Source organism: Colletotrichum aenigma (genome assembly GCF_013390185.1).
Source record: "Colletotrichum aenigma strain Cg56 chromosome Unknown KSG_Cg56_contig04, whole genome shotgun sequence".
NCBI lineage: Eukaryota > Fungi > Ascomycota > Sordariomycetes > Glomerellales > Glomerellaceae > Colletotrichum > Colletotrichum aenigma.
This window is the reverse complement of record NW_023500910.1, coordinates 1761379-1788017: the sequence shown is the minus strand read 5'-3', so window position 1 is coordinate 1788017 and position 26639 is coordinate 1761379. Positions and strand designations below refer to the sequence as shown.

At 55.6% G+C, this 26639-nt stretch overlaps 10 protein-coding genes across 10 annotated transcripts; 5 read left to right on the top strand and 5 right to left on the bottom strand.

Annotated features, from left to right (window-relative positions):
* Nucleotides 1-2027: 2027 nt before the first annotated feature.
* Nucleotides 2028-3383, top strand: CGCA056_v006353 (uncharacterized protein; the record flags this gene model as incomplete). The annotated part of the gene is made up of 2 exons (XM_037321604.1): nucleotides 2028-2219; nucleotides 2283-3383. The coding sequence occupies 2 exons, from the start codon at nucleotides 2028-2030 to the stop codon at nucleotides 3381-3383; spliced, it is 1293 nt and encodes a 430-aa protein (XP_037179727.1).
* An 875-nt stretch (nucleotides 3384-4258) lies between these two features.
* Nucleotides 4259-5281, top strand: CGCA056_v006352 (Bifunctional protein gal10; the record flags this gene model as incomplete). The annotated part of the gene is made up of 1 exon (XM_037321603.1): nucleotides 4259-5281. One exon carries the CDS (start codon nucleotides 4259-4261, stop codon nucleotides 5279-5281), a length of 1023 nt encoding a protein of 340 aa, XP_037179000.1.
* A 629-nt stretch (nucleotides 5282-5910) lies between these two features.
* CGCA056_v006351 (uncharacterized protein) lies at nucleotides 5911-6924 on the top strand (the record flags this gene model as incomplete). The annotated part of the gene is made up of 1 exon (XM_037321602.1): nucleotides 5911-6924. One exon carries the CDS (start codon nucleotides 5911-5913, stop codon nucleotides 6922-6924), a length of 1014 nt encoding a protein of 337 aa, XP_037178998.1.
* Nucleotides 6925-7392: 468 nt separating this feature from the next.
* On the bottom strand, nucleotides 7393-8080 carry CGCA056_v006350 (Cytochrome c oxidase assembly protein COX20; the record flags this gene model as incomplete). Its single annotated transcript, XM_037321601.1, has 2 exons — nucleotides 7393-7631; nucleotides 7711-8080. The coding sequence occupies 2 exons, from the start codon at nucleotides 8078-8080 to the stop codon at nucleotides 7393-7395; spliced, it is 609 nt and encodes a 202-aa protein (XP_037178999.1).
* A 795-nt stretch (nucleotides 8081-8875) lies between these two features.
* pol2 (DNA polymerase epsilon catalytic subunit A) lies at nucleotides 8876-15674 on the top strand (the record flags this gene model as incomplete). The annotated part of the gene is made up of 3 exons (XM_037321600.1): nucleotides 8876-9486; nucleotides 9553-9695; nucleotides 9742-15674. 3 exons carry the CDS (start codon nucleotides 8876-8878, stop codon nucleotides 15672-15674), a joined length of 6687 nt encoding a protein of 2228 aa, XP_037179342.1.
* Nucleotides 15675-16644: 970 nt separating this feature from the next.
* On the bottom strand, nucleotides 16645-19050 carry CGCA056_v006348 (putative transcriptional regulatory protein; the record flags this gene model as incomplete). The annotated part of the gene is made up of 5 exons (XM_037321599.1): nucleotides 16645-17140; nucleotides 17199-17771; nucleotides 17827-18248; nucleotides 18300-18520; nucleotides 18573-19050. The coding sequence occupies 5 exons, from the start codon at nucleotides 19048-19050 to the stop codon at nucleotides 16645-16647; spliced, it is 2190 nt and encodes a 729-aa protein (XP_037179341.1).
* Nucleotides 19051-19695: 645 nt separating this feature from the next.
* Nucleotides 19696-20839, bottom strand: CGCA056_v006347 (2,3-dihydroxybenzoate decarboxylase; the record flags this gene model as incomplete). The annotated part of the gene is made up of 3 exons (XM_037321598.1): nucleotides 19696-20038; nucleotides 20093-20470; nucleotides 20538-20839. 3 exons carry the CDS (start codon nucleotides 20837-20839, stop codon nucleotides 19696-19698), a joined length of 1023 nt encoding a protein of 340 aa, XP_037179344.1.
* A 1001-nt stretch (nucleotides 20840-21840) lies between these two features.
* Nucleotides 21841-22462, bottom strand: CGCA056_v006346 (uncharacterized protein; the record flags this gene model as incomplete). Its single annotated transcript, XM_037321597.1, has 3 exons — nucleotides 21841-21978; nucleotides 22027-22256; nucleotides 22381-22462. The coding sequence occupies 3 exons, from the start codon at nucleotides 22460-22462 to the stop codon at nucleotides 21841-21843; spliced, it is 450 nt and encodes a 149-aa protein (XP_037179343.1).
* A 1402-nt stretch (nucleotides 22463-23864) lies between these two features.
* CGCA056_v006345 (Uncharacterized protein) lies at nucleotides 23865-25322 on the bottom strand (the record flags this gene model as incomplete). The annotated part of the gene is made up of 1 exon (XM_037321596.1): nucleotides 23865-25322. The coding sequence occupies one exon, from the start codon at nucleotides 25320-25322 to the stop codon at nucleotides 23865-23867; it is 1458 nt and encodes a 485-aa protein (XP_037179346.1).
* A 357-nt stretch (nucleotides 25323-25679) lies between these two features.
* Nucleotides 25680-26564, top strand: sirI (putative aminotransferase sirI; the record flags this gene model as incomplete). The annotated part of the gene is made up of 1 exon (XM_037321595.1): nucleotides 25680-26564. One exon carries the CDS (start codon nucleotides 25680-25682, stop codon nucleotides 26562-26564), a length of 885 nt encoding a protein of 294 aa, XP_037179345.1.
* Between the last annotated feature and the right edge of the window lie 75 nt (nucleotides 26565-26639).

Here is a 26639-nt window from a genome sequence, read left to right as displayed (position 1 = left end):
GCGTGGAGGGTGACACAAGCCAGCACAACAAGTGCGATACAGCGTGGTGGAGGTCTTCGTCTGGGAGGAAAGGAAAAGAAGAAAAAAGTAGCTTGGGATGGATGGCTGGATGGAAAGAGGCGGAACAGGGCGGTTAGTTGATGGTTGGCTAACGTGCTTTCCTAACGTCGAATTACCCGTTTGTTGACTGAAGTGACGGAGCTTCGTTCTGGCTGGGCCGAGCCAGGGTGACAGTAGAAGAAAACGGGAGGTGCGAGGTGTGCGGTGAGAGGTGACAAAGTGCGTTGGGTTTTGAGGGTGTTGAAGAGGAGGGACGGGAGGCAAGGACAACGGGTAATCAGACAGGGCAGCTGCTGCTCCCCGGAAGTAGAGGTACCTACTTGCTTCGTGTGATTTGCTGGGCAGGTTGGGCAAATACATGAAAAGCTACCTTCATAGGTAAAGTACGTCGGCGAGACTCTCAGAGGGATGTTTTACGCGGCCAAACTGCAGATTAGCTTACCTGTATCTAAAGTTGTTGACCAACTGACCTGGGGCCTGGCGTTACTGAGGTGCCATCTACGTAATTTTGGCGTGGACCCATGTCGTGTTAGTCCTGGGGCCAAATTCCGGTCTGTCACTGCTTCCCACGTCTCTGTCATTTTTTATGCTGATTTAATCGCAGCCCGTTCTGGACCCCTCCAGTCATTCCGTCCTCCTCCGGCATATGCATCTGCTCTCTTTGGCCACCTTGAGATACCCATTTGCTCGTCTTACCGAGGAGGTTACCGGACAATTAGGGAATCACGCCGAGCTCATGGTGAGCGATATAAATCTGCAGGGCCGTTGAGCCGGATCTCCTCAGCTGCCCGACTGCAACGACCCAGAAAAGGCCCATTGCCTCGAGAGGGAGAGTGAATAAATCAGGTACCGGTACCTCCAGGACCTTGACGATACCCGCTCGACGGTGGAGAGGCCGGCGCCGAGGAAGTGGGCACCACATCGGCGATAGAACACAGAATGTTCACGATGCCTCTGAATTTTTCCTTCCATCCACTGCGCCAACGACTGGAAATCTTCAACAAGGGAGCCTCATGTCTGACAGGTGAACCCTGACCTGTCGGGCCCCCCAAACATAACGCAAGCGTGCCGTCATCTGTGAACCGTAGTCCGCATCCAAGGAAACGGCTCCAGCCAGAAAGGTGTTACCAGGTTGATACAAGTTGCTGAGGCCCTCAAAAGGAGCTTCCGCCCCGGCAGCTGAGCGACCTTTCAACGTTCAACCCGTCTTGCTGGCCAATTGCGGGCGCCAGAAGCCCAAAGAGCGCTCCAACCCAATCATTCAGCCCACAAGGTCTCCGTTGGGCGACCGCAGGCTGGCATCGAAGGGCCCATTTTCTCCCCGGGAATCCGGACCAAAACTTCCTTGAGCGGGCTGCTTTAGTTCCCGGCCCGAATTGACCCTCGCACCGGTCATGGTTGTGCCGATTTTCTTCGTTGGTAGATTCTAGTTCCTTACAGTTCCTCATAATCTAACCAGATGGATATTCTCAGGTGATTTCAATTGATCATCTCCTACTGCTTGTATTCTTTCAAGCCAACCTGATGGCGCATCGCTTGGTTCACTGTCCTTGAAAACAAGCATAAGGCATGTAACAGTATATTTTCACTTTATGGGGGCACTGAAGATGGATTATATCAAGAGTGCATGTCATAATGCTGGAAGCGCTCAAGGTTTCCTCCATGACTTGGACTCATTCCCTTCGCTGCTTCCAGAGCTTCAGGTACGTAGCGAGAAGCTCAGACCAATGCCGGGTGACTTGAGCCCCACTTCGGTCCAAGCCAGTCGCAGCTGCTCCCCGGTTTCAATTGAGATGCGGGCAAGCGCGCCGGCTTTGTTTCTCTGCGACGCGACGACAACCGCGAAGAGCTGCTCGAGCTCTGCCGGAACACGTGTATCAACCCACGTTCATTAATCCAGTACCTGTGCGCTTCTCTGTTCGAACAAAAGGGATATTTTTCGTTGCTTATCCCTGTCACGCGAGGCCATGGCTCCCTCGGACAAGAAGATCGAGACGGAGCTTCTCAAGACCGTCCGTGAGGTCTTCGAGTCCGACAAGGATGAGCTAACTGTGAACACCATTCGCAAGCGCGTCGAAAGCGACCTCGATCTTGAGGACGGATTCTTTTCTACGGGCGAATGGAAGGACAAGAGCAAGAAGCTGATCAAGGAACTCGCTGTAAGTGGCAGGGCGCGCGCAGGTGCTCTTGCGATCTACAGCAGCTGATGAGCCCCGTGGCAGAACGAACTACTCGCCGAGCCTGGATCCCCGGAACCCGAGGAAGAAGTTGTCGCGAAACCGAAAAAGGGAAAACGTCAGTCGGCTGCGACGTCCCCGCCAGCGAAGCGCAGGAAGCGTGCATCTGCCGCCAAAGAGGAGGAACCCGAGGACGAAGAGTCCGAGGTCGAGAAGCCCAAAGCCAAGAAGAAGGCAGCCCCACGGAAGAAGTCGCGCGCCACCGTCGATTCTGATGAGGAGCCGAGCTCCGTCAAAGCGAAACCCTCCAAAGCCAAGAACGGACGCGCCAAAAAGGCCGAGAAGGTCGAAGACAGCGACTCCGATGCGTTGTCCACCCCGCCCGAGAGTGACGATGACAAGGCCGGCAGTGACAAGGACGAGGCAGAAGATGAGAAGCTCGAGGCTTCCCCCAAGGCGCCGGCCAAGGAGAAGTCACCTGTCGAAGCTAAAGATGAGGAATCTGCCGAGAAGCCGGAAGCTGCCGACGAGAAGAAGGAAGAACACCCGACGCTCGATGATGACACGACCAGCGAATTGTCTGACGTTATAGACGAGCCGCCCAAGCCGAAGCGCAAGAAGAAGGAAGCCGGCGCTCCCAAGGCGCCAAAGGAGAAGAAGGAAAAGAAGGAGAAGAAGGCGGCCGCGCCCGAGAACCCGGACGACGCTGAAATCAAGAAGCTACAGTCTCACTTAGTCAAGTGCGGCATTCGTAAGATTTGGGGCTTCGAGCTGAAGCAATACGGCGACAATTCAAAGGCAAAGATCAAGCACCTCAGAGGCATGCTGAAGGACATTGGCATGGACGGCCGCTTTTCGGAAGCCAGAGCTCGGGAGATCAAGGAGCGCAGAGAGCTCGAGGCCGATTTGGAGGCGGTGCAGGAAATGAACGAGAACTGGGGCGCTGGTGGCCGATCGTCGAGGAGCAAGGCGCGCGGTCAGCCGGCGAAGAAGGTTGTGGAACCAGAGCTCTCTGGCGAGGAGAAGGAGAAGGACGATGAAGGTGATGATGATGAAGAGGAAGAGGCAGTTGTGTCGTCGCGTGCCCGTGGAAAGGCGCGTGCGGACCTGGCGTTCCTCGGCGACGACGATGAAGAGTCGGATTGATCACCGGCACTCGCACAGAGGAGCATTTTCTTACGGACTTGGAGCATGATTTGGCTGACTGCACTTGCTGCAGGTTGTACTGTACTATATACCATTGGCGCACGCATTGTCATGATGTTTGGATGGTCATCGCGGAATGTCGGCCGAGGCGGTAATGAATATGGAGTCGGATGCCATTAGGAACCCCGGCACCCGTAGCTTTTATCCAGCGAATTTGGTTTCTGATTGGGGTTCCTCTCTGACTCTTGGCAAGTTCCCTGCGGCCAGAGCCGATATCCAGTCTGGTGGGAATCCGGACTTGAAGCGAACCTCTCAAGGGCCAGGTATGTCTGCCTATCCATCTGTCACAACAACTGGTTCCGACGGCTCAAAGCTGCTTGTGGGCTTCTTAAACGCGCCAGTCAGACGTCAGCATGGCCGCTGGACACGGGGCTAGGGGCTTGACGGGAGCCGATTTGGCGTCCCTGGTTGCGTGAGGAGAGCGCGTTCCGCAGTACGAGCAAGGAGAGGGGAAGCTTGGACGGGCGAGTGCCCATGCCTGTGTCTCCAATTTACCCCGCCACGAGCGAGTGCCCCGCCGACGCCGTCATCTCTCTTCAGCACCTTCCCCCTCCAATCCTCGTCCAACCACCCCACTGCATCCGCCAACAAGCGCAATACAAGCAGTAATAGCCTGAATTGCAACTCTCGTCGCGTTGCCCAGTGAAGCAAGGCAGATTTGCGACACTTAAAAGACACATCCCCTCTACCGCGTTGCGTGATTTCACCTGGACACGTTGTAAACATTACCTGAATCCGGCAATTCGTGACCCAAATACTCGGATTGGATTCACCATTGCCTCTCACTCACGACCTCGTCACCTACATCCGTAACAATGACTGATGCCCCTTTCGAGTTCTTGCCCCTGGGCGCCATCCTCCAGTCCTTCAAGGTCAAGGGAACCAACATCGTCCAGGGCTTCCCGACCCAGGAGCTCTACGAGAAGCACAACTCGCCTTACTTTGGCGTCACCGTCGGTCGCGTCGCGAACCGCCTCGAGAATGCACAGCTCAAGTCGCTCAACGGCGGCCAGACCTACAAGCTCGCCGCCAACGACGGCGCCAACAACCTGCACGGCGGCAATAAACCCTGGAGCAAGCGTGTGTGGGAGGGCCCCAAGCCCGTCGGCACTCGCGAGATCCCCGGCGTCGAGGGTCTCAAGGGCGGCGAGAGCGTCGAGTTCTCGCTCACCAGCGAGGACGGCGACGAGGGGTTCCCCGGCACCGTCAAGGCCACCGTGATTTACACCGCCGGCACCCAGGAAGTCGAAGGCAAGGAGGTTTCCGTTCTGGGCATGGAGTACGAGGCGAAGCTGGTCGACGGGGCCGACGAGACGGCCATCAACATGACGAACCACTCCTACTTCAACCTCACAGGCGACGAGACCTTTGCCGGCACCATCGCCACGCTGGCGACCAACGCCTACCTGCCCCGCGAGAACGGCATCCCGACCGGCGGCCCCGCGCCATTCCCCGGCATTGAGGGCGGCAAGGCCTTCGAGCTCGGCGTCGACGGCCCCGAGGTCGACGACTGCTTCATCGTCAACGAGAACCCCGACTCCGTGCCCATCGACACGCGCAAGGAGCCGCTGAAGCTGCACGTGCACGCGAAGCACCCCAAGAACGGCGTCAACCTCGAGGTCCTCAGCACGGAGCCCGCTTTCCAGTTCTACACCGGCGAGGGCATCGACGTGCCCGCCGTCGAGGGCGCGCCGGCGAGGGGCAAGAGGAGCGGATTCTGCGTGGAGCCGAGCCGGTGGGTGAACGCGATCAACATGGACGGGTGGAAGAGCCAGATGTTGCTGAAGAAGGGCGAGACTTATGGAACGCGCATCGTGTACAAGGCTTGGAGCGATTGAGTGGGTGCTGGGTGTGAAGCTTGATGAGAATTGAGGATTAAAGTAATGATATCAACGTATTGGCCTCGTACTCATCCGCCAGACGCTATCTTCATCGTGCATGACCTGGGTCAGTTTCCCTGGTACTTCGGCCTGCGGATGAGAATTCGTAAGCGCCTGATTCGGCTCATGAGATACACGCCCGTGTGCCATGAAAAAAATAGCCGATGTGACTGATCTGATGATGGAGATGAGAGCATAAAAGATGGGACGAAGACGAGCTCTCGCAGGGTGCGCAGCTCACCGAGGGGCGCTAGCTTTATCTTAGCGTCTTTTGGCTGCTTATCGCGCCAACGCAACGGTTAGCGCAGGGACTGCCAACCTCCAAGGAAGGATCGCCCCGAAGTGTAGCTGCCGGACGTACTCAACGAACGCCAATTTCAACCTCTCGACAACTCCCTCACCGACTGCGACTTTCCTGTTCTACACACGAGATACCCCTGGTCGAAATAAAACCTCTCTACAGGTTAGGCGGTTCAAGACTCACGGCGACCGCGACGCTCTGCATTCTTCAAACTGACAATCTTGGAGTACCTTCAACGAGTCAGACGCCCATTTCAACACCGCCCAGACGGGGCGAGCCATCAATCATGACAGACGCCTTCCCGACCCCGACGGCGACGCCAAAGCGCAAGAGAGACGAAGAGGCCCCTCCGCTGTCGCCCATCTACACCACAGCCAAGTTCTCCTTTCAGCTCCCGGATGCTAAGAGCGACGAGGACGGGAGCGCGAGCCCGCGCAGCAAGGTGGTGCACAAGTTCCGTGGTTTGGCGCTCAGCGGTGGTGGTGGTAGTGGTGGGGGCGGGGTAGCCCAGCAACAGGGCAGTAGCCAACAACCTCAGCGCCAGGGCCCCTACGACCCGACTCGCGACCTGGGTGACAGCGGCGACGGAGCCTACGACGACGACCCGTTTGCGAGCCGCAAGAGAGCCAAGATACCCGAGCTGGAGATGAAGGACGCCGACGAGGATGAGCCGGTCGCGGTTCCGGACCCTGAGGTCAGAAGTGATCCGGGCCTCGCCCCGACGACGGGTGTGAGCGTGGCCGCGCCTGAGGCAGCGGCTGCCGCGGAGATTTCCCCCGACGGCACAACGGCTATCGCTACGAGCACGGCGGCCGTGCCTGGCCTGCAACGACCACAGACTTTCTTCAACCGGCTACAAGACGCAAAGGCTAGAGGACGCAGACGAGCCGGCACACCGCCCCTCAAAGGCCGCAAGGGCAAGAATGCCGCGGAGGCAGCACCTCGAGACGAGGACGAGGAGATGCAGATTGTGGACCCCGTCAGAGCGGCGCTGACGTGGAAGGAGGAGGAGATTACAATCTACGACCCGGACGACGAAGACGACGACGGCACGGGAATCAACGGGGTCGGGTTCATGCCGACGGCGGCGATGGCGTACGCGCGCACGCAGAAGCGGCGGCTGCAGCTGGCCGAGTATAAGAAGCGGGAGGAGAGCGAGGCGAGAGCCCGGCGGAGTCAGCGCCGACGCGGCAGCGGCGCGGGCTTGGGGGTTAAGATTGACACGAAGCCAGCTTCCGGAAGCGGCGTGCGCAAGGTGCGGTTTGACTCGGAGCCGAATACGATTGTGACGAATGGATGAGCCGGTGGGCACGACGAGGTTGTGCTGGAGAAGGCTTGACTTATGGCTCGGACGAAGGCCGGTGTTTATGGGCGTTTACATGGTTTTGTTATTCTGGCACAGGCGTGGGCGGCAACGGCATGGCTTGCATTTGAGGTATTCGCTACTTGGCTCTTGGGTGTACCGCTGTCATTAGACGATGACCAGTCTGGTATCTTTATTTCATCGACGCAGGAGAAGCGCCACTGCGATTTTGCTACTAGCAAGCAAGGGAGTCTGGGTGGACGACATTGATATAGTCTTTCTTTTATACCCCAAACACGAATTGGACTGGAGATGATACAAAGCTTTTACATCTTCCCATCACGACGCATGCGTCGTGCCCAATGCCACCGACGCTTTCTGTGCATTGCGGAAGAGATATTCGTACATGGAACGATCTGTAAGAGATTCTCCAAAGATAGGGGTTTGCGTATGTTTTTTGCTTTTTCACCAGAACTTATACCAAGCCTTCTGGCTAGCCTTTGCGACCTCCTCGGCCTTCTTCTGCTCCAACGCCGCCGCGGCCTCCTTGCGGCGCTTCTCGGCCATGGTCTCCTGGTAGACCTCGACCGTCCTCTTCATCCTGATGCGCTCCTGGAGGCGCTCGTACTGGCAGTACTCATGGCGGCCGGCCGCACCGAGCAAGAAGCTGCCGACGGCCCAGTTTGAGGCCTTACCGATAGTGCCTGAAGGGTTATGTGTCAGCTCTAGCTCATATGCGTCTTACCGATCCGCCATGGAACGTTAAAGAAAGCGGAGCATTACCCTTGAAGACCAATCTCAACCCGCCCACGACGAATCCCGCCGCGATACCCGTGAGCAAGCCGTCCCTCGCGCAGGGCGCCTGCGCAAACGTTGTGAAATCCTCCGACTTGATGTTCTTGACGACCTCCCAGGCCGTGGTGGGTTTCTGCGCGGCGGTGGCGCCCTCCTGTACGGGGAAATTGGCCTGGAAATCCTTGGGGTCGGGCTTCGGCGCTGCTGCTGCCGTCGTCGGTGGTGATGTCTCTGAGCCAGGTGCGCCCTCGCCCACTGGCCCTTGGGTTGACCTCGACCAGAGGTACAGCTTCTTTCCCTCCTTCCCGTCCTTCCGGGGGTCTGGGATGCTGACGGGCTCTGGTGTTTCTTGCGCCATTGTTGCGTGTTGGGTTTGGCTAACACGATGCGGCCTTTCACTTAAGCTTCTCACTCTCACTCAAAATCTGTTCGTGGTCTGAGATGACGTCCACGGATTTCTGCGTTGAGATGGTCTGTGCGTCTAGGTGGGAGACAGGCACCCCACGCGATTGAGTTGGTGAGTTGGATTACAGCTGATTTGGGTATTTTATTTTGACAAGTTGATGAAGAGATATGAGTCGCCTTGGAATTAGTAGAGTCTAAAAACTTATTGAACACCAATTGAAACACCAAAACCTCCATAGTTGATCACATTAAGATGGCACTGAAGCTGAGGTCCTAGACTGGAACAAGCTTACCTAATTCCCCAATGGAAGCGCCCTAGATGCACCCACCCCGGTCCCCTGGCCAGCCGGCTGGCTTCACTTAATTGATTGCGGGTCCGTCACTGAGACGTGCATTCGTCGCGTAAAGTCGCGCCTGGAAACGCGTCTGGCCGTCGCTCTGGACCACCATCCACCCCGGCCCGCGATCTACCTAAAAGTTGTGCATCCGGCCCCCCCTAGACGTACACAAAAGTGACAATTGCCAAACTCCCACTCGTCCAATTCCAGAGTGTTGGATAATAACCATACCGTTTTTGTTTTCTTCGTCCCTTTTTGTTCCCCAAGCCACCACAACTCCTGAGATACCCCCTTTGACGGCCAGTCCACCTCATACGAAAACTTCAGCATCGATTTCGTCCTAGCATCCCGCCGTCGAATACACCCCGCTACCGAATGAGAGAGAGGACCACGACATAAACGCACCCGCGATGCCCAACACAAGCCTCCGGCGCCCGCAAAAGGGCTTCCGCCGCGGCGGCAAACAAGCATACCATGGCGCCCGCACAACGCGCACCTTTGCCGCATCAGGCCGCAACGAAGCCACCTCGGCCGACGAGAAGTGGGAGCGCACGCGGCTCGCGCACCAAATCGACGAGAACATGGGCTTCGCGCGCTATGAGGGCGGCAAGCGCAAGGAGGGCTGGCTGGTCAACGTGCAGCCGACGTCGGTGGAGGACGACCGCAACCCGAGCGGCCGGGCGGCGCTGGACTGCTACTTCCTCGAGGACGACGGGCAGACGTTCAAGGCGACGGTCGAGTACGACCCGTACTTCCTGATCGCCGTGAAGAAGGGCCGCGAGAGCGAGGTCGAGGAGTGGATCAAGCGCGTGCCGGGCGGCGGCGTCGTCAAGACGATCAAGCGCGTCGAGAAGGAGGACCTGAAGATGCCGAACCACCTGCTGGGGTACCGCCGGACGTTTCTGGAGCTGCGGTTCGCGAACGTGAACGACTTGATGGCGGCGAGGAAGGACATCATGCCCATTGCGGCGAAGAACAGGAAGAATGTGGATGCGATGGACGCATATGCCGAGGTTGCGACGTATGTTTTGGCCCCTGCGAGTGTGTTTTTTTGGAGGGGAGAGCGGTTTTGCTGACTATTTGACAGGACGAACAGCGACTTTGACCTTTTTGACGACTCACGAGATGACGATAGACGAGCTAATGCTTCTTTTGCCGACGCCAGCGACTTCATTGTCGATATTAGAGAGTACGACGTACCGTACCATGTAAGAGTAATGATAGATATGGGTAGGTCTGACTTTGAACGCGGGCGGGATGACGCTGACCGTGGTAGATATTCGGGTGGGAAAATGGTATTTCGTGGACGTCAAGCACGGCGTCACAAAAGTCACAATCAACGAAGACAGGCTAGCCATGGCCGATCCCGTGGTCATGGCCTACGATATCGAGACGACGAAGCTGCCCCTCAAGTTTCCCGACGCTGCCATCGACCAGGTCATGATGATTTCGTACATGATTGACGGCCAGGGATTCCTCATCACCAACCGAGAGATCATTTCCGAAGACATTGGCGACTTCGACTACACCCCCAAACCAGAATACCCCGGCCCTTTTATGATCTTCAACGAGCCGGACGAGAAGGCTGTTCTCGAGCGATTCTTCCTGCACATCAAGGAGGCGCGGCCGACGGTCATTGCGACGTACAACGGTGACTTTTTCGATTGGCCGTTTGTCGAGGCGCGAGCCAGTTTCAACGGTATCGACATGTACCAGGAGATTGGCTGGAAGAAGAACAGCGAGGATCAGTACCAGTGCAACTACAGCGTGCACATGGATTGTTTCCACTGGGTCAATCGAGACTCCTACCTGCCGCAGGGATCTCGAGGTTTGAAGGCAGTTACCGTCGCGAAGCTCGGATACGACCCCGACGAGCTCGATCCCGAACTAATGACGCCGTATGCGCAAGAACGACCCCAGACGTTAGCAGAGTACTCAGTTTCTGATGCCGTGGCGACTTACTACCTGTACATGAAATACGTCCACCCCTTCATCTTCTCGCTTTGCACAATTTTGCCGCTGGGCGGTGACGATACGCTGAGGAAAGGTACCGGTACCCTGTGCGAGATGTTGTTGATGGTCCAGGCGTACCAGAAGGAGATTGTACTGCCGAACAAGCATGTGGCACCAAGAGAAGCCTTCTATGAAGGACACCTGCTTGACTCAGAAACGTACGTCGGCGGTCACGTCGAGAGTATCGAAGCCGGCGTCTTCCGGGCAGATATTCCCGTCAACTTCGCAGTCGATCCGGGCGCGGTGGACGAGCTTTTGAAAGATTTGGATGCTGCGCTTAAGTTCAGTATCACGGTCGAGGAGCAGAAGTCCATGGACGACATTGTGAATTACGACGAGATCAAGGAACAGATTGCGGAAAAACTGCGTTCACTGAAGGAAACACCGAACAGAAGCGAGCGCCCCCTGATCTACCATCTCGACGTTGCTTCCATGTACCCCAACATCATGACGACAAATCGACTGCAGCCTGATTCCATGATTCAGGAGTCGGACTGCGCCGCATGCGACTTCAACAGGCCAGGAAAGACTTGCGACAGGCGCTTGCCGTGGGCTTGGAGAGGAGAGTACCTACCTGCCAAGCGTGACGAGTACAACATGATCAGGAATGCACTGGAAAACGAAAAGTTCCCGGGCAAGTGGCCCAACTCGCCGATGCGGACGTTTCAGGACCTGAGTCCCGACGAGCAGACGGCTCTCCTGAGGAAGCGACTTCAACTTTACTCTCAAAAGGTCTACCACAAAATCCACGACTCGACGACGACCGTCAAGGAGGCCATCATCTGCCAGCGCGAGAACCCCTTCTACATCAATACGGTGCGTGACTTCCGTGACCGTCGCTATGACTACAAGGGCAAGGCGAAGGTGTGGAAGGGCAAGACGGAGTCACTCAAGTCGTCCGGCGCGGCATCTTCCGAGGTGGACGCGGCGAAGAAAATGATCATTCTGTTCGACTCGCTGCAGCTTGCCCACAAGGTCATTTTGAACTCGTTCTACGGCTACGTCATGAGAAAGGGTTCTCGTTGGTACTCCATGGAGATGGCCGGCGTCACCTGCCTGACAGGAGCTACGATTATTCAGCTTGCCCGAAGCCTTGTTGAGCGTCTCGGTCGCCCTCTGGAGCTGGATACTGACGGTATTTGGTGTATGCTTCCAGCCACGTTTCCCGAGAACTTTGCGTTCAAGACCAAGAACGGCAAGAAGGTCACCGTGTCCTACCCCTGTACCATGTTGAACCACTTGGTTCACGCGCAGTTCACCAACCACCAGTACCAGACGCTCAAGGACCCCAAGACGTTCAAGTACGAGACGCACAGCGATAACTCCATCTTCTTCGAGGTCGACGGCCCTTACAAGGCCATGATTCTGCCGACGTCGAAGGAGGAGGACAAGAACTTGAAGAAGCGATACGCTGTCTTCAACGACGACGGTAGTTTGGCTGAGTTGAAGGGTTTCGAAGTGAAGCGCAGAGGTGAGCTGAAGCTCATCAAGATCTTCCAGCAGCAAATCTTCAAGTTCTTCCTGGAGGGCACGACGCTGGCAGAGTGTTATACTGCGGTCGCCAAGGTGGCCAACCAGTGGCTGGACGTGCTGCACAGCAAGGGTGTGACTCTTGCGGACGAGGAACTCATGGAGCTCATTTCAGAAAACAGAAGCATGTCCAAGACGCTCGAGGAGTACGGCAGCCAGAAGTCGACTTCCATTACCACGGCCAAGCGTCTGGCCGATTTCTTGGGCGAGCAGATGGTCAAGGACAAGGGTCTGAACTGCAAGTTTATCATCTGCGCCAGGCCGAAGAATGCTCCAGTCACCGAGCGCGCCGTGCCGGTCGCCATCTTTTCCGCCGAGGAAACCACCAAGCGGTTCTACCTGAAGAAGTGGTTGAAGGAGGAGCCTGCGGACACGGACCCGAGAGCTTTGTTGGACTGGGACTATTACCTTGAACGTCTGGGTTCGGTCATTCAGAAACTCATCACCATCCCAGCCGCTCTGCAGAAAGTCCGCAACCCCGTCCCCCGCGTGCCGCATCCGGACTGGCTTCAGAGGAGGATCAACATCAAGGAGGACAAGATGAAGCAGAAGAAGCTCACCGATCTCTTCACCAAGGGCCCATTGGAGGATATCACTAACCTCAATGGCCGAAACCTGAACGACATGGAAGACTTTGGCAGCCAACTGCTGAAGCCGAAGCCGGTAGCAGCCGTAGTGGCTTCTTCGCAGCCGGCTCCTGTCGCCCAGAAGAGAAAGTCTCCCGAGCCCGCCGAGAAAGCAGACCCGTTTGCTGCGTTGCCAAAGGTTATGCCCTCCCCGTCAGAGGACTACGTCGGCTTCCTCCAGTACCAGAAGCAAAAATGGAAGATTCAGAAGCAGGCCCGCATTCGACGCCGACAGCTTTTCGGTGACCGGCGCGGCAACCAGAGCAATATTCAGGCTACGTTCATGAAGCAGGCGCACATGACCTTCATGAACACCTGGCAGCTTCTGCATCTCAAGGCCACCGAGACCCCTGGCGTCGTCAACGCCCATGTTCTCATCGATGCCAAGATTCACACCCTCAAGATCAAGGTCCCGCGGCAGGTGTTCTTGAACTTGAAGAGTGGCGATATGCCGGACGTAGACATCCCGGGCTGCGAGGTGGAGCAAGTCAACCACACGCTTCCCAACGGGCACTCTTCTGTGCATCTTTTCAAGCTTACGGTCCCTGAAGACACCTACTTTGCCGAGGCGGACAAGTTCTCTTTGCTTTTCAACCACCCCAGTGTCGAGGGCGTGTATGAGAAGCATCTTCCCCTGAATATCAGGGCTGTCCTCCAGCTCGGTAACCTCTGCACAATTGACGAGCAGCAGCACGCTGTACTCGGAAAGGGTCTCGACCAAGGATTTGACCTGTCTGGTCTGAAGCGACCGTTGAAGCCAAGAACATATCTCGACTCGTCCCCAATGGCGTACATTTACATCTCCCATGTCACTGCTGGCGACAAGCAGATTTTCGGAGTCTTCTCAACAACACGGGACGAGGCACACGTCATCATTCTGCAAAAGGGCAGAGACTCTGGACAGGACCTTCCCAACGTCCCCAGAATCTACACGGAACTCCTTGCTCGACGCGCTGAGGAGGCCGAGGGCACCAACTGGCAGGACTGCTTCCGTTACCAGGAGAAACTCACCTTCAAGATCACGCAAGTGACGACCAAGAGAAAGGCGCACCTGGAGCTCAGCGACGTCGTCAAGAAGATGAGAAAGGACGAGCTGCGACCGCAGATGATGGTTATCCAATCCTCACAGCGCAACATGCTCATCACTGACGTGCCGATCCTGGGCGACTTCCCTGTGCTTCCGCTCAAGTACGATCCCGCCGACAGCTCCCTTCCGCCTCTTGGCTGGCAAACCGTCGTGGCGAAGCGTCTCGTGGGACATTACCTCGGTCTGGGGTCCTGGATCTTGCATCTGACGACCCTTGCCCGCTACGGCGATGTACCACTTTGCAACCTGGAGCGAGAAGATCCCCGCTTCCTCATCGACATTACATATGCCCGCCGTCTGCAGAACAACAACATTGTTCTCTGGTGGTCCGGCAGCCCTCGCCCCGATCACGCAGGCTACGAGAAGGACGACATCACGGGGCCGCTGCAAACCGTGCAGATACCCTCCGTCAACAACCCCGGCACGTTCTCCTCGGTCTGCATTGACCTGGAAGTCAGGAATCTCGCCATCAACACTATTCTGACATCGTCTCTGATCAACGAGCTTGAGGGCGCCGACTCCATCTCCTTCAACCCCGCCGGCGACTCTGCGGCCGGAGAAGAAGTCATCACGTCAGAAGGCACCTTTGCCAACGCGGGCGTCCTCGTGCTTCGTGAGATGGTCAAGAGTTGGTGGCAGGAGGCGTGCAAGGGGAACACCATGGCAGACGTCATGGTCCAACACCTTGTCCGCTGGGTCGAGAATCCGGACTCGTTCTTGTACGATCGAGCGCTGCACTACTACGTGCAAATGATGTCCCGCAAAGCGTTCCAGCAGCTCATGGCTGACTTTCGCCGGGTCGGATCACAAGTCGTCTTTGCCAATTCGAACCGCTTGCTTCTGCAGACAACCAAGGCCGAGGTGGGCACGGCGTACGCCTACAGCCAGTACATTATCAAGTCGATCAAGAGCAAGCCTCTGTTCCACTTTATCGATCTCGAGATCAAGGAGTACTGGGACTACCTCGTATGGTACGACGAGTTCAACTACGGAGGTAAAGCGTGTCAGGAGGTCGTCGAGGCGGAGGTTCAGGAGCTCGACACGGTCATGCACTGGCAGATGGCCACTTTCCTGCCCATACGCCTGCAACCCACGTTCCAAGACTGGGTCATTGAGTTCATCCAGCTCATGCACGGCCTCAAACGCCCGCAGGGTGAGTTCGACTCGACGCCCCGGCTGACGCAGCTTCCGCAAAAGTCACTTGCGGAAGGCGCCGAGGGACAAATCATCCTCGGCAAGAAGTTTGAGAAGCCTCTGAAGAAGGACATTGCCAACCTCGTCAACCTGCAGAAGAGGGAGCTCCTGCACCCCGAGCTGGCGGGCGATTACTCCTTCCCCCAGCTCCCGGGCAGCCACCTCGCGCACCTGTCCTCGCGGAACGCGGTGCTGGAGCTGGTCAAGGCCCTGATGCAGGTACTTAGCCTGGACAAGAACATCACGCTCGAGGCGCGGCTGCTGCGGAAGGAGCTTCTCGCCATGTTCGACGTTAGGGAGTTCAGCAAGGAGGGCGCCTTCCAGAACCCGAGCGAGAGCCTCAAGCTGCTGCAGCTCTCGTGCGACAGCTGCACGATGGCGCGCGACCTGGACTTCTGCAGGGACGAGGACCTGCTGCCGGAGATGGGGCCGGACGGGAAGCGGCTGGGCGCCGAGACGCGGCCGTGGCGGTGCACTTTTTGCGAGGCCGAGTACGACCGCAACGCCATCGAGGAGATACTGCTGGCGCAAGTCGAGGCGTTTGTGGTGGAGTGGAGCACGCAGGATCTCAAGTGCACCAAGTGCGGTGCGCTCCGGCTGAACGAGTTTATGGAGCATTGTACGTGCTCCGGAGAGTGGGTTGAGAGCGTGAAAAGACAGGAGATCCTGAGGAAAGTTGGTGTGTATGGGAACGTGGCCAAGTTCTTTGGCTTGAGGATGCTGGGAGAGGTCACGGAGGGGTTGAAGAAGGGGTTGTAAGGGGGTCTGGTGTGCATATACATGGCGTTCATGGTGATTTTCGGGGCTTGATGAGATATTGAATACACATTTAATGCATGAACTTCTAAGCATTTATCTCTTATATTTCTCATCGCTTTGACGTCTTTGTGTCGGCCGGTTGCATGTAAAGCGCCGTTGAAATGCCCGGAGTCCCACTTTTCCTACCCGGGCCCGGGGTTGGCGGGCTTCCTCCAGTGGTGATCGGGATGGATCACGGAGTTACTTCGTGTGTTGATCGCGGTCTAATTTGACAGACTGCCTTTTTCATCATTGTTGACCGTGTGAGCCGGCGACCGGGCGCGGCTTGCGGGTAGAAGCGGATATCGGCCAAGTGTGGCAGGCAGGCTGGCAGCCCTCAAATCGAACACATCACATCAGTTGCGGTAGTTGGGAACGATGGAGCCGAAACCACGACAGCTGTCTCGCTCGTCTCTTCGCGCTTCGGGCTTTCGTGCGTTCGCCTTATCGCTGCTGGTGACGTTGATGGTACAGTATGCAGGCGGGGTGCGGTATCCGACGGCTCGCGCTCGCGCCCTTACCCGCCATCCGGCTGTGCTTAGGTGCTGCTGGTGTTGTTTGATGAACCACCCATACCCGCCGCAAGCCGCGCCGGGAGCTGCGTTTCGGTTGGAGCTGTTTGGGTGCTTATCTATTGAATCCGTCAGATTTCATTTTCGGGGAGGGATGGGAGGGGCCGGGTGTTGGGGTTTTGGATCCCGTGAGGTGCTTCGGATGCGGGGTGTAGTTGTGGTGGTGGTCACTTTGGGATAAATTGCTCTACGTGGTTTGGAGCATCGTGGAAGAGATCTTTGGCTTGTGAACAGTTTTGGTCTAATTCGTGATTTTGCCCATTCGGTGAGAATGATAGATCGTAATATAGTCGTAGATGTACATAGTGTCATAATCTCCATACCCGTAGAAACTCCAGACTCCTGCTGCGCCCTTAACCTCAAGCGTTGAACGGAAAGCTATCCCACTGAAAGATATTCAAACTCTCCCAGTCGATGCTCAAATCATCGTCGTCAAGCTGGACCTCGGGCCAGCTACCCGGGTCCCCCGCGCCCAGCCCACCACCGCTCATACCGCCCTCGCCGACCACGCCCTGCTCGAATCGTGTCAGCGGCCAGAAGCCCGCCTCATCCTCGCCCTGATGTCTTTGAGAAAACAAGTTGCTGCCGCTGCTGACGGGACACGGCGGGTCGAGGCTGAAGAGCTTGGAGACGTAGCGGCTGCCGCCGACGGGCGCGGGCTTGGAGCGCCGCTCGGAGATGGCGTTGGAGAGGGAGGTGAGGATCTCGAGGTAGTGCGCGGCCTGGTGGCTCTGGGCGGCGAGGAAGGCGAGGACGTCGATGGCGCCCTGGAAGGCGCGGTCGGTCTCGATGTCGATGGCGGATTTGGCGAAGTTTTCGACGCCGAGGACGAGGCCTGCTGCGAAGACGAGAGCTCTGTTGGTGGTGATTAGTGCATGTTGTCTTACACGCATAGACGGGGAGAGAGACATACTTCATGATACACATGCTCCGCTGCAACAGCCCCGCCTTGAGCGCGTCGGCGCACGTCTGGGCGAGGTACACGGCGGCGTCGATGCAGGCCGCGGCGAGGGGCGGGTGGTGGATCTTTGCGTCGGAGCGGTTGCTGTTCAGGGAGGAGATGAAGACCGGGCGGGTGGCGAGGGTGACGGCGAAGTAGTACAGGCAGGAGACGTGGATCTTTGCGATGGCGACGCGCTGGGTTGACGACGAGGAGGATTCTGGCTCGGACGGTTGGTGGTGGTGGAGGGAGCCCTTGAGGGACGGGGGCAGGCCGCGCTTCCAGGCGTCGATCTTGAGGAGGAGGTGCTCGACAACGGTGGCGGAGACGTCCTTGTCGTGGTAGAGGGTGTTGTTGATCTCGTTGATGATGTCGATGATCTCGCAGGTCGCGGTGAGGCACTGGGCTGCGTAGTCGTCGGGGTGGGGGGGCAGCTGGTCGAGGGCGGCGCGGATGTCGGTCTGGACGCCGGCTGTGGCAGCGGGGCGGCCGAGGAGGGAGTTGACGAGCTTGTCGAGGATGCGGACGCTGATCCAGACTCGTAATCTGGTGGATATAGATCAGAATGGTGAGAGAGGGTGTGAGTTGGAGGACGACGTACCGTAGTTGGCCCTTTTGGTCCGGCTTGCCCATGAAAGAGCTGGGACTGTGGAGGCCGAGGGCGAGGGCGGCGCGGGCGGCGATGGAGAGGTACATGTAGGCCGTGTTCCTGCGGCACTCGCCCAGCATGTAGAAGGCCATCAAGAGGAAGAGTCGGACCATGTGAAGGTCGGGGTCCTCGAGGAGCTCTGCGAATGCTTGGCGCTGCGCTCGTCGGAAGCAGCTCCGGCCGATGGTTTGCGCCTCGGACGCGCTGCTGCACTGCGCGCCTATCGCTATTACCATTTCTCTGATGGGGTCGGGAAGGATGTTGGGCGGTGTTGAGGGACGGTCGTCGCATGTGTTTGTTGATGACTGGCTCTGAGCTAGGTGGTAGAGCTGCTGGCGTTCACTCGGGTCGAAGATGTCGATGAGGCCTTCGGTCTGTTTTGTTGTGAGTCGTTTGTATTAGACTATGAGAAGGAGTTTACGTACTGCAGAGTAATAGCAATGCAGATACGCCAGCTTTTGTTGCACATTCAGTTCAACTGCGGTTTCTGCCGTTGGGGAAGTCGTGGCGCGTGTTTCTGGTGACTCGACTTCGAGCATCGTCTCGGTGTCATCGTTGTGTGAGAATGGAGAGGGACCGATCTGCCCGGCGACGACTTGGCGGACTGTTTGGAGGAAGGATATCGCTGCGGCGCCTCCCACGTACACTGGCCATGAAGCGTTAGGATGAATAGGAAGTTATCAGGAGACCTCACGCACCCTGTTCACCGTGCAGACTTCGAAGCATTCGCGACGGGTTCGCCAGCAGGGATGGATCCGTCGCAACCTGCGTTTCTCTTGGCGGCGTCAAAGGCCGCGGGTCAACATTCATACTCGTCTCCTCATCCTCTTGCTGAGAAGCGGGCGGCGACAGGCGAAGTTGTCTCTGCCCATTCGCATTCCTACGCGACCGATCCCTTGGTGACACCGGCGAGCTGACCGAGACCGTGATGGACTCATTATCCAAAGCCGGCGTCGCGCGGGACCTCCTCGTCCCCCTGCCCGCACTGCTTTTTGAAATCTTCCTCGTCCTCGACCCTCGCGGCAGCTCAGTCATACAGCAATCCCGCTCCAGCCCGCGGCGCACGCATTGCGTACACGGCGCGGTGCCGCTGCACCTCTTCTTGGCCTCGCGACAGAAGCTGCAGGCCTCCGCGGCCCTCTGGCGCAGGCTCTCGGGGACTTTGGGGCGAGGCATGGCAGATGTGTTTGGAAAATGCGAAACGACTAGCACGAATGGCGAAATCGCATCCCTTGAATTCATGGAGTAATGGGAAAAGGAAAATCTGGGGTTTGGAGGGGTGACTTACACAGACAAGCCTTCTGGATGGGGTCGGCTGCCGGCTTCCGGGGGGGCGCTGGATCCCCTGCTGCCGGGACGAAACCCCACTACGGAAGTTCCTAACGAATTCCGGACCCCATACCCCACACATCATCTGCCAACGTCACTGCGCCCGGTTGATAACGAAGATTTGGGGTTGAAGGATTTGGGGCACGTGAGCTCAGTAAGGGCATGCAGGTAGAGGTGGCTAGTCATCGTTTACAAGCTCTGTGCTGCTGAAGGAATGGCGCCGTATGATGACGTGTCTAGCTCTCTTGAAGGGGGTTGTACACGACGAACATGTGCACGCCAGTCTTTGATGGCGGGGTTTCTTATAAATGGGACTATTGATCGAATTCATAAATCCCATGTCTCTTTTGCGGTTTTGCATGATCGGATTCTGGGAAGGTGATTACAAAATATTGTAATTTTTATCATATTCAATGAACCAAGGATATTGATCTAATCTGCATTAAATGCCACAAAGCCTGTCCATAACTAAGTCCTGGATATTTACATTATCTAACTCGACAGTTTCGCCTCGCTATCCTTGAAATCCGGCAGCTTGAAAAGCTTCTTGGCGTTGTCTCTTCCAATCTTCCTCTTATCAACGACATTGATGGGAAGAGCGTCGTACCAGTCACAACCATCCGCGAACGATTCGAAAGGGTAATCAATGGAGAAAAGAATCTTGTCGGCGCCGACCTCAGTCATGCAGAACTGCAAGGTGGTTGTTGAGAAATGACCACTTGTTGTGATCCACAGGTTGTCCTGGATGTATTCGCGCAGCGTCTTCTTGATGGACAACCCCAGAGGCTTCTTAACGTCTTCAAACCAATGGGAGATTCTCCAAGCATCAAAAGGGCTCGCGATCGTTAATTTGAGGTATTCAGGATGCTTGGAATGTTGGGAAACTCACATATGCTCGCCCAGATGGCCGAGGATGATTTGGAGCTTGGGGTGGCGGTCGAAGACGCCGTTCGTGACCATACCAAGCACGTGCAGACTAACACCCTGCGCAAAGCTCAGGGGAGGACCAATAAGCCATGAGCGCTTAGCCCAGAGCTTCTCGTGAATCGAGCCGGTCGGGTTCCTGGGGTGCAGGTAGAAGGGAACATCCAACTCGGTCACGGTGGACCAGAACACGTCCCACTCAGGGCCATCATAGAAGATCATATCGTCTCCATCAGGACCAGCACGCTGAGTGTCGTTGACAAGAGCGCCGAGGAATCCGTATTGTGTCACACAGCGTCTGAGTTCATCTGCAGCCTCCTGGGGATCGTGCATGGAAAGCGTGCTGGTACCGCATTAGCTCGACGCCGTTCTTTTCTTTTTCCCTAGCGCTAAATTCGGCAGGAACTCACGCGAACGCGCCAAAACGGTTAGGGTGCTTCTTAACTTCCGGGGCGATGTAGTCGTTGATCTCCTTGGCCAGGATCTGAGCCTCCTTGGGGTCCCAGATGTCCTGCACACCGGGCGCGGTGTACGACAGGATTGTGAAGCCGACGCCGTGCTTGTCCATGTAGTTCAGTCTGATGTCGGCGACATCTGAGATCTCGGCGGCGTGCTTCTCGGGGTCGACGGCGAAGAGGGACGCCCACCAACGGGTCTTTTCTTGGAATCTCGGGAGGGCGAAGGCCTCCTCCAAAGCGATCTTGCCAAGCATTTTGAAGGTTTTACTGATTACGAATGAAGGGTTATGAGATCGTTTCCGTAAGGTCGTGTGAGATTCGCAGGAGGATGAAGAGTGTAAATGCATATGAAGTCAGATGAAGCCTGGAATAAGGCTCGACTTCTCTGGGCACGCGAATGACATTTATATGTAGATGCAGCTCCCGGCTGTATGCGACTTCATCGTCACACATAAGCCGAAACGGCCGTGGGATGACCGCTTGGCACAGATGCTTCCCCGTGGGAGCCCCAATTCCCCCTCTCTCCCACCGGAGACGCGACTATGCACCGGGCCGCCGAGGTTCTTTCCGCGTCGGGTGCTTCATGACCCTGTTCCCGGTGTGTTATCAGGGTAGCTTTCTTTTGTATTGCAGAAATAGTGGTAAACCAGACTAGTTTGAACATCTCCAGGAGGAGGTTCCGTCCAGGTGTTCCGCATTGTCGGGTAGCGCACCAGAACACGGTGTGGGGTCTGCGGCGGGTACGGTCGTCTGTTCCCTCAGCCGCTCCGACCCGATGTCTACTGGATCACTGTCTATTGGAATGTGAGACGATGCTGCCGAAAATATCTTCACATTTGGCATCAGACAATTTGTGGAGAAGCGTTCTAAGGCACTATCAAAATATACTGAAGCATGGATACCACACAAAGCTTAAAAAGTTCTTTGAAGTCAGACCGTTCATAGGTGCGTCTTGCCCCAAGAAAAGCGACACAGGTTGATGACAATCGATTGACTATCCTGACCATGTTATTTCACAATTAACAGCCTGAAATCAGACCCTAAACTCAAAAGCTTTTGCTAGGACTGTGAAGGTTCATTTGGCCTTTCCCAACCACGTCCAAAGCCCGGCATGAGATAAAGTCAGGGACACGTTGGCAAGCTGACGGAGAAACGAATCGCGAATACATGAAAAAGATACTCAGTCCGTAGAAAAAGGAGGTAAAAACGATGAAAGAGTTGTCACAGGCCATAGTCACCAGCAATATAGGTACCCTTAAAAGTTATGAAGAGGGTCACCGATCAAGCCAGAGAGTTTACTAACGTCAACGCCACTGCACTGTTTGAAGATACCACCGCCAAACCCAGCCAAGGCAGAGCCCACGGTAGACTGAAGGCTTGCGACGTAGCTCCACTGTGCATAACGGTCAGCTCATGCCCGGTGGAAAGTTGAGCGACTTACCTGAAAGGCTGTTATGCCCTTGTCATGATACGCCAACCAGCGGGAGGTCTGGTTGGAGTTCTGGCCGTACTGAAATGAATCATCGACAATGACGGTGTAATCTCCGTCGTCGGCACTCCTGGAGAAGAAGCTGAAGAGGTAGCTGAACCAACCGGCTGACGAGCGAATGTTTTTGTTCTTGAAAGAGTCGAGATAGCTTGTCTGTATGAAGAGGATGCTCTGCTCATCTCCTGTAGTAGAGTTAGCCGGGGTATCATAAGAACGAAGCTGTTGGCAGAGACTGCAAAGAGTGCTCACCTTTGTCTTTGTTGAAGAAGGGAACAGATTAGTAGTCTTGGGAATGCATCTTGAGACTCTGTTGCCATTCGACCGTCACCTTTTTGTTGGTGATCTCGCTGGCAGGGACGTGGATTCTGTTGCCCTTTTCGACGACCATTTTGACGTGGCTTGATTGATGTATCTTGCTATAATTTTGAGTAGATAGTTTGAGAAGAATTACTCCAAGTAGGTAGGTACAATTGGGGTGTTGTATTGAAGGACAACAGCTCTTTATCAGACCTCATCTCATGCTGATCGACATGTGGCTGCCCCTCATTTCCAAGAGAATTCACAGAACCATTTCGTAGGTTCGAAACCTTACACCAAGCTTTCCCTTGGTCCCCTTCTTTGAGACCCAAATGTCGCGATACTTGGGATAGTGCATTCCTGATCTAGTTCATTCCGTCGGCAATTGGGCGCAGCTGTCATTTGAACTCAGATTGAGACGGCCTCTTCACAGCGCTGCCCCGTGCAATATTCACGTATTGCGCCTCAACGCGATGTTTACGAGCTTCATCGTCAAATACAACATTGCTTCCGCTAAAAGGCAAGGGAGTATGTCGATATGATGTCACTCATCAAATTCACGAATGAGAATTAGAATAGGAAAAACCCCGAAAAGATGGATGGATGAAGCTTTCTCCGAGTCCCTGAGTTCAAATCTGACAAGCCTCCACAACCCTCGGTCCCTTCCGCTCCCTCTGCACCCCGCCTTTGCATTGGTCTAGACCAAGATGTCAGGGTTCAACCCAGGCTGTCACGATTTGCGGTGAGTGTCTCGCCCGATCACTCTCAGCCCAGAACATCCAGTTGCGGGGGAGAAACCACCATCCCAGGCATCCAAGGTGAAGGGTTTCATAATATCCTTTAGCATGTGCATCTCTAAACTGCTTTCACCGTCTCGCCACTCCGTAGAATCAATACTTGGCTTGCGTGTCTAGATACTCCCGTCACTGCCGGAGGGCCGGAAGCCTTGTGCCAATCATAACAGGTACCCCGCCGACACTTCGGCATCCCTACGCAGCAATTGGCCCCACTGATCGGGCCCGGCTGGGCCATCAGGCTTTATAATTTTCGCAAATTCTTAGTCAGGTGTCGCTGAAAGAACTGGGTGGCCGGATGAAGATATCTTCTGGCTTGTGGCGAATTCTGAGGCTGGCGTCCTAGTCTATGCTCTGAGTTGCGAGAGAACGCGTTGAACCTGCTATCTGGCGACTGGGCCGTCTTGTTAACTACGCATGTACCGTAGAATGCCAAACTTCATCCGGAGCCCTTTCCCGATCTTTGCTGCAGACAGATAAGTCATGACACGAAAGGGCCGCCTGTCGATAGGTCAATGCGCATTAAGAATCATGGCTAACTATTTTTACCTGCGGCTGATGGAGAGACCACAGGCTCCCCGCCTCCCCAATGAGAGGCGCCGTTGAAGTGCGACCGTGAAGAGAACAAAATAAATATGATGCTTGAATATGATATATGTATGATGTGCCATATTTTCGTCGGCATCCATGGTCTCGTAGCTAGTTACTGCCAGGTGGCCAAAATATCTTCCCAGGTGATTTAACCAGCTTTCCCCCTTTCCAAACGTATCTAATATTGTCGCGGTCTACAAAAAGCTTCATGTTTTCCAGGGGATCAGCATCAAAAGCAATGAGATCAGCGTCCCATCCCAATTTCACAAGCCCCTTCTTTGGTGTGAAAGCCCCAAGTGTCTCCGCAGCATTAATGGTGGCAGCTTCGATGGCTTGTAGTGGAGTTAAGCCGGCCTTCGTTGCTAGATAGACTTCTTCACAGTTGTGCCCAGGGGATAGAAGGTCCCGAGGGTCGCTGGAGCATATGTCGGTTCCGAGAGCAATCTTTACCCCCAAACTGACCGCTGTACAGTAGGCCTTGTGAGCTATGCCGGCTATGTGCTTCAGCTTCGCTGCTGTCTCAGGGGGCATGCGATCGAGCTTCTTGAGACCGGCATGAGTGATGTAGGCGGTGGCTACGAGAGTCACACCGTGCTTGACCATCAACTGGGCAACTTCCTCGTCAATGTAGCTTCCGTGCTCGATGGTCCGAACTCCAGCCTTCACCGCAGCGATGATGCCTTGCTTGCCATGGGCATGGGCAGCAACAGTTCTCCCTTGCATTGCAGCCTCATCCACAATAGTCCGAAGCTCTTTGTCAGAGTAAGACCGAAAGCTAGGGTCTTCATTGACGCTCATCACGCTGCCGGTGGCGAGCACCTTAATGACGGTTGCCCCACGACGAATCTGCTGGCGGACAGCCTTTCGGCACTCTTCAACACCATCTGCCAACGCGAAAATGGATTGACCAGACCAAAGTCGTTGACCGGCATTATCCGTACCTTGCCGCGACCACACCGTGTCGAGAGGTAGGGTGACAGCATCGCAACCTCCGCCAGTCATGCCGAGGGCAGCACCGGCGCCATAAACAGTCGGTCCCATGATGTAACCAGCTTTGACCGCAGCGTACGCTTCGAGGCCGTAACCGGAGAGCTCCTTCACGCTGGTGACGCCGGACATGAGAGTATCGTAGAAGCCGCGGGTGATGGCTGCGCCAGCCGTGGCGGGATGACCGAGAATTATCTCAGGATAGTCGACTTTACCAATGCCGCAGTAGTGTATGTGACAATCCCAGAGACCGGGCATGAGACAGGCGACGTGGGCTCTGGGGGCAGCCGCAAGCTCATCGTCAATGCCGGCTTGTTTGCCAACATAGGTGATGGTGCCTGACTTGATCGATATTCCTACGGCTGCTTGATAGATGGGGTCGCCGCGGCCTGGGATAAGCTGGTCGGCGAAGATGCATGACAATTCGCTATCCTTAGGCTTTGAATGCTGCGCGTGTTTAAGTCTAGGAGATGAAACGATATGCCATTCATCTTCATCAGAAGGCGAACATGTCGTTTGTGTCTGGCTTGCCTGTTCGGATACGCCAAGCAAAAACTCCGAACAGTGAGCGCAGGCCATAGCTGAAGAAGGGGTCGTCCAGGTGAGGGTCTGACTAGTTGGCAACGAAAGAACATCAATGTCAATCATAACCCTGGAGTCCACAATATAGCCTGTCGTCAAAAAAGATGTCCTCGGTCACAAAAGTCGTGGGGGTAAGTGATTATCAAGATGCCCCCCCACAACGCCACGATAAGCTATCATTTATGCGGGAGCGCAGCCGTTGACTCGATACAGTAACTCGATCGCGGGGGCTCCATGTTGATTGGTCGACATCACCCTTGAATTGAACCGCGTTTTTACGCTGTAATCTGGGCCAACAATACTTGCGGAAAGTCTTGACGTTGTTCTTCAATCATATTCTATTCGTCAACGAAAATGGCTCCAATCTCCGACCTATTATCCCAACGTGCCATCAAAAGCTTCACCCTAGGCGAAGGGGCAGATTACTTCTGGAAAGTAAAGAAACTCCCACAATACGAGGCAGAAAAAAGACCAGATGGGTTCATTGATCTGTCTGGATCTGTGAATAACCTTATGCACGACTGGACGAAGGAATACGCCGACGAAGCGATCCGCGGTATGGATGCCCATTCACTGCTGAACTACGGCCCCCTTCATGGTTCAAAAGACGTCCGGCATGGTGTTGCCAACGTTTACAACAAATTCTTCAGTCCGAAATGTCCCATTTATGTCACGAGTGTTTTCGCAACCAATGGCGTGAGCTCAGCAATCGATATGCTCGCCTGGGTTCTTGCAGACCCAGGTGACAAAATATTGATCCCAGCTCCGACGTTCTTCATGCTGGACTTCGACTTGGCAGCACGGAATGAGATCAAGGTAGTCAAGGTCGTCACAGACCATCTCGAAGATCCTTTTGGTCCCGGTTCCGCTGAAGAGTTTGCCGAAGCCATTGCCATGGCAGCGGACGGTATTCACGGTAGTCGGGTACGTGCCGTCTTTCTCTGTCATCCCCAGAACCCACAAGAACGTTGCTACTCCAAACAAACCCTCCGTGCGTTGGTCGAAACGTGCCGTCAACGGGGCTTGCAACTAGTGGTTGATGAGATATACGGCCTATCGCATTTCGGAGGCGAACTCGAGCCTTTCACCTCGGTCCTGGGTGCCACGGACCAGAGATCAGAAAGCCATGTGCACAGTCTCTGGGGCTTGAGCAAGGATTTTGGAATGGGCGGTCTGAGACTTGGATTCATTGTCTCTAGAAATGAAACATTGAGAGAGGCTTTGGCCAGGATCTCGTGAGTTTCACCCATTACATCTTCGAGCTTGGTTTCTAAACCATGCATGTTAATGAATCATGGCATAAGTTGGTTCACC